The sequence below is a fragment of the Puma concolor genome, chromosome C1 (genome assembly GCF_028749965.1).
Source record: "Puma concolor isolate L17-30 chromosome C1, mPumCon1.1.hap2, whole genome shotgun sequence".
Taxonomy (NCBI): Eukaryota; Metazoa; Chordata; class Mammalia; order Carnivora; family Felidae; genus Puma; species Puma concolor.
Window position 1 is genome coordinate 129,579,190 of NC_141674.1, and position 16,247 is coordinate 129,595,436.

The 16,247-nt window shown below is 37.0% G+C and overlaps 1 protein-coding gene across 5 annotated transcripts in view; it reads left to right on the plus strand.

The window, feature by feature from the left end:
• The window catches only part of THSD7B (thrombospondin type 1 domain containing 7B), a 1,494,436-nt gene that overhangs the window by 1,132,572 nt on the left and 345,617 nt on the right, over window positions 1-16,247 (plus strand). For all 5 annotated transcript variants that reach the window (XM_086718478.1, XM_086718480.1, XM_086718479.1 and 2 more), the window contains 2 exons: window positions 8,863-8,992; window positions 13,034-13,137. In XM_086718478.1, coding sequence (XP_086574604.1) covers window positions 8,863-8,992; window positions 13,034-13,137 — 234 coding nt within the window. The remainder of the gene's footprint in view (window positions 1-8,862; window positions 8,993-13,033; window positions 13,138-16,247) is intronic.

Consider the following 16,247-nt stretch of genomic DNA (forward strand, 5'->3'; position numbering starts at 1 on the left):
TCATTTTTAATTTAATGATTCATGAGCAAGTGTGCTTGGGGCATAGGACCATCTTCTTTGGATGCATGAACTGATATCTAAAGCAGAATTCTGTGGCAAGAAATAAAAAGGTCCAGTGATCAGATTGAATAGATAATTTTAAGAACAGCAGCACAGTCTATCTTTTCCATACATTTGAAATGCAATCCTACGCTGCAGTGAGAGACAAAAGGTGCTTGTTACTTACATTCGCATGAGGTGATAGTCTTTTTTCAGAGAGCATATAATTTTCATACAAACAGAGGTACTTCCGAAAAGTGAGTGGATGAGCTGTTCATATTTAAGATGAGATAACAAGCATTAACTAGGACTTTCTTGAGCAAACAGGTACTTGATCAGCTTATCTGTTCCTCTCCAATGATATGACAAGGTGGTTGATACAAATTGCCTTGCAATTGTAATTTAATTTACCAAGAATGTGGGATGATTTTCAGCCACTCATAGTCTACTCCTCAATGCTCAGAACATGGCCAAGATGTAGCACTGAATAGAAGGCCAGTTTGTCATATTTTTCTTTTAATATATAGAAGCCTCAATTATCGAAGCATTTTTCTGTGTTTTTGTTTCATTTTATTTATTTGTTTGTTTATTTGCTTATAAGTCTATTTTGAGAAAGAGAGAGAGAGAGAGAGAGAGAGAGAGAGAATGCAGCATGAGTGGGGGAGGGGCAGAGAAAGACGGAGAGAGAATCCCAGGTAGGCTCCTTGCTGTGAGCACATGAAGCCCAATGTGAAGATTGATCTCACCAAATCATGAGATCATGACCTGGGCCAAAATCAAGAGTCAGATACTTAACCGACTGAGCCACTAGGTGCCCTTGTTTCATTTTATTTATTTTAGACACAGAGACAGAACAGTGGGGGAAAGGGAGAGAGAGAGAGAGACAGACAGACAGACAGACAGACAGAAAGAGAGAGAATCTTAAGCAGACTCTATGATCAGCACAGAGCCTGTCACAGGGCTTTATCCCATGACCCTGGGATCATGACCTGAGTTGAAACCAAAGTCAGACACCCAGGTGCCCCTTCTATGTTTTTTGTTTTTTTGTTTTTTTAAATCTTTTTTCTCACCTTCTCTCATGAATTCATGTTATAGAAGACTCCCTGTATCAGACAATATGTACATCCTTTACATGCAGTATCTCATTTAATCCTCCTGTCAATCATATGACATAGAAACTTCTTTTTGGTTTGTTTTACAGCCAAGTAAGCTGAGGTTTAGCAAGACTAATTTCTTCTACTTTTGCTACCATATTTCTGGGAAAGACTGGTATAGACCTTCTCAGAGAATCTATAAATATCTCTTATTATTATATATGTATAAATAAATCACTTATATATTTCTGATATTAAATATGGCTCTTGATGTTTAAGCTGCCATCTTCATAAATGTTACTTCTTTTGATTATAATTAGTAGCAAGTATAATTATGCCTGATGACTAAGTGATGATAAAATATGCATAAATAAAAATTGAATTTAGACTAGTTTATTAGCAATAATCGTGCTTAAACAGTTACTTATGTTTGCAAACAGGAATTTTAATTTATTGTTATTTTTCATAGGCCTAATGAGGTTGGAAGCATCACTCACCAAGCCCCACAAGCACTGTGTTTACTGGCATTTGAAGCCTTCTGCCAACAGGGTACTATTGAAGAATTGATTAAAAAGGAAGAGGTGTCCCATGGGAATAACAGAGGAATTATGATGTGAACCCTTCCCTGGAATGCCCCTCTCTCTTTGTTTTACCATAAAGTCTCTGTGGAAAGACCATGGGCTTGGATGTCTGTTTAGCCAGTTTTAATGTCATAGTTTTAATCGCTTAACAACTAGCAAGGTGACTTTGGGCAAATTATTTAACTCTTCCACCCTCCATTTTCTAATTTGGAAAGTGGGAACAATAATTATAATTTTAAAATAAATGAAAATGGTAGTAGTAACACCAGCCTCGTAGCATTATAATAAAATGAGATACCATATGCAAAATGTCCAGAAGCAGATCTGATATAGATGAAGGAGATAATTCCTGGAAATTTCTAATGCATTTTACATACGTTTAAAATCCAAATGTAGGGGCTCCTGGGTGGCGCAGTCGGTTGAGCGTCCGACTTCAGCCAGGTCACGATCTCGCGGTCCGTGAGTTCGAGCCCCGCGTCGGGCTCTGGGCTGATGGCTCAGAGCCTGGAGCCTGTTTCTGATTCTGTGTCTCCCTCTCTCTCTGCCCCTCCCCCGTTCATGCTCTGTCTCTCTCTGTCCCAAAAAATAAATAAACGTTAAAAAAAAAAAAATTAAAATCCAAATGTCTGCAACCTCCAAAGACACTCTCTTCCATTTTCTGTCTACTTCCCTTAAATCATTTCTTGTGTCTTCAACAGAAAGTGAGGTTCTATTTGACTTCGATTTCTGAGACCTTCCACTTGGCCTTTTGCTCATCATCTCTTATCTGACTTCAGATCTTGATGTTGGGTGCTGCCAGAGACATTCGCTTCTTCTGTTGCTAATTACCTCTTGGGTTTCTGTAATTACTGTCCTTCCTTGGTACAAAAGTGCTCCCTTCAGGCTGGCTTCAAAGTACAGGTGAAGTGAGGAGACTATTGACTGCTCCATCCCAAGTGGGGATGTTGCCTGCCCTTGAGGTTCCATGACACCCCAGCTAATTCATGTCTCTTGTGCATAACTGACTCTGCTTTAGGTCTGGTTATAAGCTGAGGCACTTATATCACAAAAAATGGAAAAATCATTTAAAAGTGAATGCTAAATATTACCATGCCAAAGTTGAAGGACAAAGAAACACATCACACCGAAAAAGAAATTTTTAGCAGCTATCTTGCAGATCCTGGTGTTGATTCACTATGTCAAGATCATCCCTTATCTCTGTTTCTCTTTTTGAAAACATATAAAATGTCTTCATTTCTATACAGTGACAATCAGTTTTTTTCTGTAGAAATCTAACCTCTATTCTAAAAGTTTGTTTTGTCCATAGAATCCATCTTTCTCAACCCTCACCTGAACATCTGTAGGGCATGATAAATTAATGCAGCCGTGTTCCTTAACCTTGAATGACTTCACCTGGAATTACACCATAAAGCAGAAAACCTCTGTGTGTGAGTGTTCATTGTGTGTGTGTGTGTGTGTGTGCACATGCACATGTGTGCACATACACATACAATGAGAACAGAGAAACATTGATCTATGTTCTCTCTCAAGAAAGGCATCTATTTCATTTTTCCTATCCTCTTCAATTTTTATTTCTGATCTTCTAAGATAACACTTGGACAACACACACATACACACAGAAACATATACACACATATACACACAGGCCCACAATCATACTAATCCTAAGGGTAAAAAATAATTTTCAGAACAAATACAGTGTAACTGAAATTAACTGAGAATGGGAGACTTATTCTTAAAGGCATAATTTTTTTACAAAGCTGTCCCCACCCAAATGAAGATAGCTTTATATTATTATGCAAAACTGTTTTTATTTTATTGAAGTATCATTGATGTACTATATCCTATTAGTTTCAGGTGTACATCATAGTGATTCAATATTTTTATGCATTATGAAATAATCCCCACGATGTCTAGTTACTATCTGTCACCATATAGTTATTACGATATTATTGACTATATTTCTGATGCTGAATGGTACAATCCCATGACTTATTTATTTTATAACTGGAAGTTTTTACCTTATAATCCACTTTCCCTATTTCATCCCCCCACCCCTGCCCACTTTGGTAACCAATAGTTTGTTTCTTTTACCTACAAGTCTGTTCCTATTTTGTTTTGTTTGTTTGTGTTGCTTTTAGATTCCACTTATATTCTCTGTCGGACTTTTGTTTAGCATGTCATTCAGTTCCTTCCATGTTGTTGCAAATGGCAAGATCTTAATTTTTTATGGCTGAATAATATTCTATTTTGTATATATACTATAATTTCTTTATCCATTCATCTATTGATGGACAGTACAATTGCTTCCATATTTTTGCTATTGTAAATAGGGTCTCAGTGAACATAAGGATGCATATATCTCTTTGAATTGATGTTTTCATTTTTTTTTTGGATGAGTACCCTGAAGTGGAATTCCTGGATTTTGTGGTAATTCTACATTGAATTTTTTAAGAAGCCCCCATACTGTTTTCATTCCCTTTTCTCCACATCCTCACCAACATTTGTTATTTTTGTGTGTGTGTTTTTCATAATAGCCAATTTGACAGGTGTGAGGTAATATCTCATTGTGGTTTTGATTTGCACTTCTCTGACCATTAGTGAGGTTGAACATCATTCCATGTGTCTGTTGGCCATCTGTATGTCTTCCTTGGAAAATGTCTATTTATGTCCACTGCTCATGTTTTAATTGTTTTTTTTTTCTTTATGAAGTTGAATAAGTACATTATATATTTCGGATATTAAACCCTTTCAGGTATATAATTTGTAAATATCTTCTTTCAGTAGGTTGTCATTCCATTTTGTTGATGGTTTACTTTGCTGTGCAAAAATTTTTTAGTTTGATATATTCCTATTTGTTATTTTATCTGTTGTTAACTCTTGCCTGAGAAACTGGTCCACAAAGTATTTCTAAGACCAATGTCACAGAGCTTACTGCCTATCCTTTTTCTTGAGATTTTATGGTTTCAGATGTTATATACAAGTTGTTAATTTATTTAAAAAAATTTTTTTACATTTATTTAGTTTTTAGAAACAGAGCGAGACAAAGAGTGAGTGGGGGAGGGGCAGAGAGCAAAGGAGACACAGAATTTGAAGTAGGATCCAGGCTCCAAGCAAGCGGTCAGCACAGAGCCTGATGCAGGACTCAAACCCACAAACTGTGAGATCATGACCTGAGCCGAAGTCGGACACTCAACCAACTGAGCCACCCAGGCATCCCGTTAATTTATTTTTAAAATAGTTTTGTATATAGTGTAAGATGTATATAGTGTAAGATAGTGGTTCATTCTTTTTCGTGTAGCTATCCAGTTTTTCTGACATAATTTTTGAAGAAACTGTCTTTTCCTCATTGCATATTTTTGTCTGTTTTGCCATAGATTAATTGACCATATATGCATGGATTTCTTTCTGATCTATATGTCTTTTTTTTAATGCCAGTACCATGCTGTTTTGATTACTGTAGATTTATAGTATAGTTTGAAACCAGAGAATATGATTGATACCTCCACTTTGTTTCTGTCCCCCCCCCCTCAGGATTGCTTTGACTATTTGGGATCTTTGCAATTCTATACAAACTTTAGGATTTCTTATTCTAGTTCTGTGAAAAATACCATTGGCATTTTGATGGGGGTTGCCTTGAATCTGTAGATTGTTTTGGGTAGCATGGACATTTTAACAATATTAATACTTTCAATCCATGAGCATGGTATATCTTTCCATTTATTTTCATCTTCTTCAATTTCTTTCATAAGTGTCTTAAAGTTTGAGAGTACAGGTTTTCTGTCTCCTTGGTTAAATTTAATCTTTGCTATTTTATTATTTTTGATGTAGTCATGAATAGGATTGTTTTCTTAGTTTGTCTTTCTTTCTGATAGCTGTTTTTTAGTACATAGAAACACAACCAAATTCTGTATGTTAATTTTGTATCCTGCAACTTTACTGAATTCATTTATTAGTTCTAATAGTTTTTTGGTGGAGTCTTTAGGGCCTCCTATCTATGGTATCATGTCATCTGCAAATAATAACAGTTTTAACTTCTTCCTTTACAATTTGGATGCCTTTTATTTCTTTATCTTGCCTAATTTCTGTAACTATGACTTCCAATACTATGTTGAATTAAAGTGGCAAGGGTGAGCATTTTTGTCTTGTACTTGATCTTAAGGGAAAATCTCTCAGCTTTTCACCAGAACTATTTTAATTACACTTATTTTATTTCTTCTTAAATTCCTATTTTATATTTCTCACACTACCTTAAGTAGTTTTAGAAATGGGCCAATTATAACATTCTTCCCTGCTATATAGTAGTATGTCTTTCTTATTTTATTGGCATGTTCTGGCAGAAAATAGGAATGGTGGCTCATTCAAATGGGGCAACTGGGGAAAAATTAATGAAGGGTCTATTTACAAAATACTGGAAAGGGTTACATAAGCTAACAGGGGATGATTCAGTACCTGAAGTAGTGATGTTTAGGAGCCTGAAATTTGATAGAGGTAGGAACAATTAGTAGGATTACAGCTATATGAGAGAGCCACTCCACAGAAACCATGCCTTTTGGTTGGTGTAGAGAACCAGTTAAGGTGATCTAGAAGATAAAATCTGGTGGAATAAATTCCCTGATCTTTCTATCCTCTTATCATCTTTTTTCTTACATTGTGTGCCCCATCCCTCTGTTGGCCAAACCCAACCAGAAGTCAGTCCTTCTATGATCAGTTCCCTGGGTAGACAGCATATAAAGCAGGGGGATAGATCTGTAAGTAGATGGAAAAGATCCTATACATCTGCTTAACTTATAGTTCATGATCATGAAATGTACAAGTACATTGGTTTCTCTTCTTTCCATAATCTCATTAAAATAACAGAAATGAGTTGTGAAAGCCCTAATCCCATGTTAAAAAAATAATAAGAAAGAGAAGACCATCAGTGGATGAGAGCTCTAAATGCATTTATGAAAACTTATTAGACAGAGACTAAAGATCAGAGAAACTGATGATGCAGCACAGAAAGCTTGTCCTAACTTAGCAGGAATGTGGGTGGTAAGAGAAGAGGAAGCTTGTTTACCCATGAAGACTCTTTTATTTATTTATTTATTTTTGGGACAGAGAGAGACAGAGCATGAACGGGGGAGGGGCAGAGAGAGAGAGGGAGACACAGAATTGGAAACAGGCTCCAGGCTCCGAGCCATCAGCCCAGAGCCTGACGCGGGGCTCGAACTCACGGACCGCGAGATCGTGACCTGGCTGAAGTCGGACGCTTAACCGGCTGCGCCACCCAGGCGCCCCAACCCATGAAGACTCTTTAGAACCGTGGTGGCTGGTCTGATAGAGGACAGGAGGAGTGAGGAGTGGGACTGGAAAAAAAAAATGTTTTTTTAAAGCCTTTAAATAACCATTAGAAGCATAAAAATAGTGATACAATTATAAAAAATTGAAAGGTGGTACAAAGTAAACTCCCATCCGTTATAGCAGAAAGTCAATAAATGATGTCTAAAATTAATGAATCAAGAAGCAATGACATAAGTTTATTATCTATGGATTTGGAGATAACCACAGATGAACTAAATAAAGAGAGTTCAAAGTCTTCTGGAAGGAGGACAGGGAATTGGTTGTGGGTCAGTTTTTTTCTCATTGTAAGTCATGGTACTAATGATTTTTTTAAAACCACATGAATATATAATTTTACTGAAAGCCCCCCCCCCCCCCCCGCTTTTGTCACATTCCACTTAGTTTACTGGCTTTCTAGAAATTTTCTTCTTAACATGGTTAGGTCTGTCCCAGATTTACCAATTAATTCCATTTTCTCCTACACCACCCTTTCTCTCCATTCTTCGTAACCCTCCAACATGTGAACATCCACATTCCATCTAAATGCACCTACATGTCTTTCTCTATGAATTCCATGCACCCATCTATGTCTCAGGAGTACCTTTTCTCAGACTTTCCTTGGCCTAAAATGACTTCAACCTTTTTTTTTTCTATTAAGATTTCAAGTGCCAGGATAAAATCTGTCTCCTCCAGGAACTGTCTGGTTTCTAGAGACAAAAATGATTATTCTTTCTTCGTACTCTCTTAGTACTGCACACTGTTGACATTTCTCGCTCTACCAATGTCTTAAATTTGTTGTATCTCTATCTGCCCCATTTTCTTTCTGTGTAAGTTCAAGAATTTTCATTTTTATATCTAGTGCATATTTTGCACATAGCAATTGAAATATTTGCTCACCATTGTAACTGTAATTGATTTTTGTTGCTGTTATTGATCAGAAGGCATCTAAAGATTATGAGATGAGTGCCCCAGCCCATTAAAGTGATAGTGAACACTGGCTATCTTTATTGAGGCGCCTATTAATACTTCTGCTTTTTAACCAAACCAGGAAGTAGACAATATTTTGTTTTGTCACAATTTTAGTGCCTTTCCCCTAAATTACAATTATATCCATATTGTCTCAGGTTATGATGAATGAGAGATATTATAAGAAACTAATACCCACAAATAAATTACTAATGTATTAATTTTAATGAGTATTTCCAGAGGGAAATGCCTTTCCTGAGGAAGTGATTTGCTCATAGTAAAACTCTAGGCCCTTGAGCTACTGTGAGATCAAAGTTGGTTTCTGTGGTTTCTCAGATTATGCCATGTGATTCTTATGCCATAGGTAATATAAATTCTGATTAATTTAAAGCATATTAAGACAATTGGGAAAACACTCTTTGCATATTAGGTCATATAGATTTGAAATGACAATTATTGAGTATTAACTATCTATCTCATAGGAGTGAGAATTTGTATAATATTATTAACCCCTGGTCTTTGCTTCTCATTCTCATTCCCCAAGAAGTCTTACCACATGTTTTTACTTCACCTCCTTCTTTCTTTGTTTCTTTATTTTTTTCCTTCCCTTCCTTTTCCTTTTCCTTTTCCTTTTCCTTTTCCTTTTCCTTTTCCTTTTCCTTTTCCTTTTCCTTTCCCTTCCCTTCCCTTCCCTTCCCTTCCCTTCCCTTCCCTTCCTTCCCTTCCCTTTCCTTTCCTTCTCTTCCCTTCCCTTCCTCCCCTCCTTCCTGCCTGTATGCCTGCCTGCCTGCTACTAACCCTGTATTTTTCCGTGCAGCTACATAAAAAGGCACTATAATTTTATTTTTCCTTTACTTTAGGAAATGCCACGGTTAAACAGTCTCGATATAGGATTATCATCCAGGAAGCAGCCAACGGAGGCCAAGAATGCCCAGATACCTTATTTGAAGAGCGAGAGTGTGAAGATATTTCATTATGTCCTGTATATCGGTAATTAGTTACCTTTTAAAATAATCATTAGATTTTAGTGTAAATCATGACTTATTTTCTTTCATAAGTTTATGATTTTTAGTGAGAAAGAAGATAAGGTAATGTTTATCTTTAATACCTCAATATTTCCCCCTGTTATTTTGAATGTATTTTGAGGAAGTAAGGAATAAGAAAGTCTAATTATCAGAAAAAAAGAAACAAACATGGTTTGCTTTTAAGTGAGCTGCTGGAGTTCTGTCACCTAGGCAGTCAACTTTAAGGATTAGGATCCAAAGAGATTCAAGATAAAGACTACCTGGAAAACAAACACACATGTAATTTACTTCATTCTATTGTTTTCATCCTAAAGCCTTTAGTGAAGAACTAAGAACAAAAATTTACTTTTAAAATAATTATTTACTTTTATTTAAAAAAAAATTTGGTTCTTAATTTTTGTCATATACACATTTTAATAAACTACTTAGGGAAAATAAAAAAGTTTAACCTATGGATAAAATATTTAAAAAAAAGAAAACAGAAAAGAAAAGAAAATGTGCACCTGAGTGGCTCAGTCGGTTATGGTTAAGTGTCTGACTTCAGCTCAGGTCATGATCTCACATGGTTCATGAGTTCGAGCCCTGCATCGGGCTCTGTGCTGACCGCTCAGAGCCTGGAGCCTGTTTCAGATTCTGTGTCTCCCTCTCTCTCTGCCCCTTCCCTGCTCACACTCTGTCTTCCCTCTCTCTCTCTGTCTCTCTCTCTCTCAAAAATAAACAAAAAGTTGAAATTTTTTTAATTAAAAAAAAAGAAAATGACTTTTAAAATATATTCCCTCTTGGCAACTTGGGGACTATTATTTATAAAAATAATGCCTGAGGTTTGTGTGTTTAGTCATTAATATCTATCCTTTTAATGTTGGATTGAAGCATTGCTTTAAAGTACATCTGGATTAAAATCATTCACTGTTGAGTTTTATTTACTTGTGAAAAAAAAAAACCACTGTCTTAAAATTTCTGTGGTTATCAGTACACTTAAAAATGCCTTTATCAAAAATGCCTAGTGTTTCTCCTGATTATTTGAGGAACTATATCTTAAAGATACGAAATTCAAGAGCTAATTCATTCAGGTTCAGGAGGACACAAGTTTTTTTTTTCTTCTTTCTCTCTCTTTTTGTTAAAGTTTATTTATTTACTTTGAGAAAGAGAGAGCATGAGCACCGGGGGGGGGGGGGGGGGGGAGGGGGCAGGGAGAGAAGGAGAGAGAGAATCTCAAGCAGACTCCACCCTGTCAGCACAGAGCCTGATGTGGAACTCTATTTTGTAAACCATGAGATCATGACATGAGCTGAAATCAAGAGTCTGAGGCTTAACGGGCTGAGCCACCCAGGTGCACCCCCCTCTCTTTTTTAAGAAGGCTCCTCACATTAGATAGAGTGCCACTGAAGAGTCTAAATGACTATCAGCTTTATAATCCTTTATTATTATTGTTTCTACCGAATGGCCAGTTTAAGTAGGATGTGAATAAACACTGGGAACATGCCCAGACTACCAGTTGCTTCATTAACCACAGGGCTGCTGTGGAAACACTGTCAATATTCATCCCTTTATACTATATATAAATATTGAAACTTCTGAGCCCACCAAAAGAGCTCTTGGGGAAAGTAGCCAATTGAAAAAAATTAGCCAAATTAAACGTTATTAGAAGTTTTTATAATCCCAGGTCTATTATAATCAGAGAAAATCCTAGAAGCTGTTAGTGAGATTTTCCTTTCTATTGTCCACTCTCTGAACTCCCTGGTTGCACTCCATTTTAGCCATTCATGTTTAAACTCGTTTCCATCACTGACCTCCTGCCATTTTCCCCAGAAACCAGTTTTGCTGTGTCTGGATTGGATCATTGTATCATTTCTCCTGAGGCTGAGGTTAATATGTGTACAAGTTATCAGCAAGATTCTCTGCTCCTCAATAAAACACCCTTTAATTTTAAGCAATAGCCCAATTTAGTTTTGTATCCCTTTTCACTGGTATGTTAGGGAGCTGAGTTAATACAGACCTGTATCATTTTCTTCTGATTCTTCTTTTACTCCATTAAGGTAACATATTCACATGTTTACCATTTAAAATAGAATCAAAATGTCTGTAGAAATTTTTCTGTGAATTTGAACATCTCCAACACATTAAGTTAATAAGCAAAAGGGAAAAAACATGAAGATGTATCCTTACATAGAATTAATGTGGGGTCAAGAGTCTATGGCTAAGGATCCGAGAATTTAGGAGGGATAACTGGCCTGCTGAGTTGTGAAATCTGAGTAATTTCACTTAACCTTTATGAGGCCAAGTTTATCATTCCAAGACTGAGTTTAACAATCCTGAAAATTCCTTATATTTCAGTTTATGCAGCACACTAAACTAGACTGAACACCATGATCTCATTTCAATCTAGAAAGTCTTAGTAAACTTAAGGGATCTGAATGAATGATACATCCTAGTTGAAAAATTGCCCCGAAACCCCTTACCATTTCAGTTTCTGTGTTTTAGAATTATACTAAATGCATCTATGCATATGCAAGGTAAACTTACAACTATTTAAAATTAAGGAGTGATTTCTTTAAATGCCAAGTTTTTCTGTTTTTCTGTTTAGCTGTTTCTTGATTTCTCTCCAATCCCTCAACTATTGACAGTATGATGTCCACTTGAGTGAGATCAATGATTTTATACACACACATACACACACACACATATGTAATATTATTGACAAGTTTTGTAATGTAATATATATTATTGACCAGTTTTGTAATATAATATATATGTAATATTATTGACCAGATATAGAAGATCTCTAGAATTTTTTCATCTTGCAAAACTGGTCAATAATATTTTTGCTTCATGTTTCTGTTTCATTTTTTTTGTTTTTGTTTTTTAATTTTTATTTATTTTTGAAAGACAGAGAGCACAAGCAGGGGTGGGGCAGAGAGGGGGACACAAAATCTGAAGCAGGCCCCAGGCTCTGAGATGTCAGTACAGAGCCTGATGTGAGGCTTGAACCCACAAACTGTGAGATCATGACCTGAGCTGAAGTCGGATGCTTAACCAACTGAGCCACCCAGGCTCCCCTGTTTCATTTTTTGAAGTAATATCTATTATTAGAGGTATTGGCACACATGAAAAAAGTGTCAACATATACTAAGAAAGGAGCAGAATTTGTGGTTACACTTAGAGTTTGGGTTTTTGGGTACATTCTGAAGAGACAGGTTTAAGGATACAAGTCAGTCTGTCCTGTGGGTCATAAAAATAGAAAGTTTTGTTTACCTGAGAAAGGAAAACAGTGGGAAACCATACGCCTTCCTTACAGAATATTTCCTTTGAGGAATAGAAATATTGATACTTCATCAGAAATGGATCCATTCCTCTTCCATGAGATGAACTATCACATAAGATGGGTCCCTGTGGCTCCCCACCTCCCTATTGAGATGTCTGAGTCACTTTAAAGTCTTAGAAAATACCTTATAACAATTGTTGAAGTGGAAGATTGAGTGTGAAAGTTTGCACCCCAAACTTTCAGATGTTTAAACCCTGACTCTCTAAAGATACAATGGAACGTAAGGATTTTCTCTCTCCCTCCCTCTCTCACTCTCTCTGTCTTCTCCTTCTTCTCTTCCTTTTCCTTCCTCCTCCCCATCATCATCATCATTGTCTCCTTCTGCTTCTCCTCCTCCTCCTCCTTCTTCATATGATTTTAAGTTGATAAGGAGGGTAAGCCTTCTAGATTTGATCCGTGCTTTTAAGGATATTTACTGCCACTTTGGTATATGGACTACAGCTTATATGGGAAATGTCCACATTTAAAATAATGGAAATGCTGCATTAACCATGAACCTGGGGCAGAGTAGACTCTTGTCCTCCCTATTATGTGCCAGAGTTCCATTTTATCACATTGAATTTATACACATTTTTATTGAATTACTGTTTTTGTGCTTTTGGATTTCAAATTCACTTATTTTTATATTTCTTTTGTATGTTTGTCATGGTGAAATTTTTAGTCCGCTGTTCTTTGTAACCACAGGTGGAAGCCACAGAAATGGAGTCCTTGTATCTTGGTGCCAGAGTCTGTCAGGCAGGGGATAATGGGCACCAGTGAAGCCTGTGGAAAGGGGATACAAACAAGAGGTAAGGACATTTTAAAACAGTTTTTTTATGTTTTTCTTATAGACTATTGTTTATTTTATATTTGAATAATTATGATATTGGATTACATTATTTATATTTATCAGTATTTAAGTTTGGAATTATTGTTGATATTATACTCTCTTTTAACCATAACCAGCTAGTGTATCTGTGAACTAGTGCAATGTAAGCAAATATCTGTAAGCGAATTCTTAGTTATTTGCATATCCCAATGCTGATGTTCCAGACACATGCCGGACATGATCCAAGGAATGAAGAATATGTCTATGATGAGACCCAACAGTATACATTGCACTTTTTAGGTGCTAATTTAATGTTTGCTAAATGAATTAAGGATAACTGAATCAATTGACTAATAAGCATGACTTGAATGTAATTGTTATATGCATAATTACTATATGTTCTATATATAATATACATAGAAAGGAGCTATCTTATTCCTGTGAATAAGCATCTGGATCGAAGTAGAAGTGCTTTTAATCATCAATGCCAAGGTATGGCATATTGAAATCTCTGAAAAACACTCAGAGACTCATCAGGCTGCTCACTTTTCTGTTTCATTCATAATCCAGGTACCAGTCAAATGAAGCTTGATAAGAAGTGCTTTATTCTTAAAATCTAACCACTTTGTTGCTAAAGGGATATATGTAGCAAAATCAGACCTTGTGGAATCAACTGCATTATACTTGTTTTATAATTTTTCTAAAAGCCGTATTTAGAATTGTCTCTTCCTGTTGTGTAGGTTATTGTATTGGTTAGGATCAGTCATTACAACCAGCACAATAACTCCCTGCTTTGTTTGTTCATTCAGAGCTGTGAGGAGTCCACCATGACCAGGTGGCAATCTTAACTTCTGGATCAATGGAATCTTATTGTGTCTCCTAGTGGAAGCACTGTTTCCTTCAGAACAAAGACCTATAAGGGCAGCAGAACATAAGATTACAAGAGACAGGAAACAAATGTTTTACTAGTGAGTCACCAAGGGTAATAGTGAGTTATGCCACCCCCATTTATTCCTTCCCCTTGATTCCTGCCTATTGGAGAGACAGTATCAAAAACTGGGTGCTTATTCAGAGCATATACAGCCTTCTGTAAAACCTTGTCTCAGCCCTGCAAGGTATTAACACCTAACTGGTATTATAACTGAGTCTGCAAAAGACCTTTCCACCATTCTATCAAGCCAGCTGCTTTAGGACTGTGGGAAACACGGTATGACTAGTGAGTTCCATGAGAATAGGCCCATTGCAACACTGTTTGTTGTGAAGTGAGTTCCTTGATCAGAAGCAATCCTGTGTGGAATACCATGACTATGGATAAGATATACTGTAAGTCCATGGATGGTAGTTTTGGCAGAAGCATTGTTTGCAGGGAAGGGAAATGTATATCCAGGTTAAATATCTATTCTATTAGTAACAAAACACTTCCCCTTCTGCGGTGGACATGGTCCAATGTAATCAAACTGCTCCCATGTAGCTGGTTCATCACTCTGGGGAGTGGTGCCATATTGGGGACTTAGTGTTGGTCTCTTCTGCTGTCATATTGGGCACTTAGTGATGGCCATAGTCTGGTTGACATTGGTGAGTGGAAGTCCATGTTGCTGAGCCTGTGGATAACCTTCATTCCTGCCACCATGACTACTTTGTTCATGAACCTATTCGATGATGACAGGAGTAACTGGGGAAAGAGGGATGACTGAGGTGACTGGTCTCCATAGAACAGATCATCCTGTCCATTTAATTGTTAAAATATTCCTTTGCTGAAGTCACCCTTTGGTGAGCTTTCACTTGGGACTCAAATATCTTCTCATTTTCCCCAATATAGGGAGGTCTATATATATCCCTCTTCCTCAGGTTTACTTTTCACCAACTTTGCAATCATGTTCCTTCCAAGACCCTGACCATACAGCAAAACCATTGGCCACAGTCCATGAATCTGTATATAATCACATATCTGGCCATTTATCCTTCCAAGCAAAATGGACAACCAGGTATACGGTATTATCTTCTATCCACTGGGAAGAGGAAGATACCTCTCTTTTCAGGGGTATCTCAGAATGGGACTATAGTGCTTTAGCTGTCCATTTTTGTGTCGTGCCTATATATTGTGCAGAACCAGCTGTAAACTAGGCTAGAGTCTTTTCTTCTTCTGTCAACTGATTGTAGGGAACTCTCCATGAGACCATAGGTATAAGGTGGGAGAGAGCAGGTAGTGTAGCAGAAGTGGGAACCATAGATATTTGCCTACTTATTCATGTAACATATGTGTGCCTTCAGGGCCTACAAGGGCCCAGATATCTATATATGACTTACATTTGATGATACCTTACATTGTGGCTTGGTGGGTTAGGTAACACCCAGTTCATGATGGGCATCTTGAGTTTCATGATAAGTTGGTGACCAATGATTAAGCCTTCATTCTCTACCAGGACACAGTATCAGGTGAGGAGGTGTTTCATTCAAATAATAGTTATGTGCAGAGAATGACAGGGCTTTGCTCCAAAATCCTAAGGACCTATCCCGTGACTCACTTATAGAAGCCTGCTAAAGCCTGCAAACAGTGTTCCTGTCTGCTACTGATACTTCAGTGGCACTAAATTTGCTGGATAATGTGGCCCAACTGTCAGAACAGTATGCAGAGTAGCCTAGACTATTATAGAGATTTTTCTTATTCTGGTACCCACTAAAAACTAGCAGCTCTGTGAGTCTCTTGGCAAATAGGTGATACTAACACACTCAGATAAGGAATATGTTACCTCCAAAATCCAAAGAGGTCCACTAGGTGTTGTGCCTAGTTTGGGTTGCAGGAGGGGCCAGATGCAAAAACTCATTCTTCCTCATAGAAAGGATATCTTGGCACAGCTCACACCACTGGACCTCTAGAAATTTCCCTGAGATAGAAGGTCCCTGAGTTTTTTTCAAATTCATTTCTTATCCACTGATGTCAAAACGTCTTGCCAAAATATCTAGGGTAGTTGTTACTTCCTACTCACTAGATCCATTCAGAATAATGTAATCAATGTAATGGACTAGTTTGCTATCTTGCAGAAGGAAAAGACAGTCAAGATGCCCATAAACTAAATTATGAAATAAGGC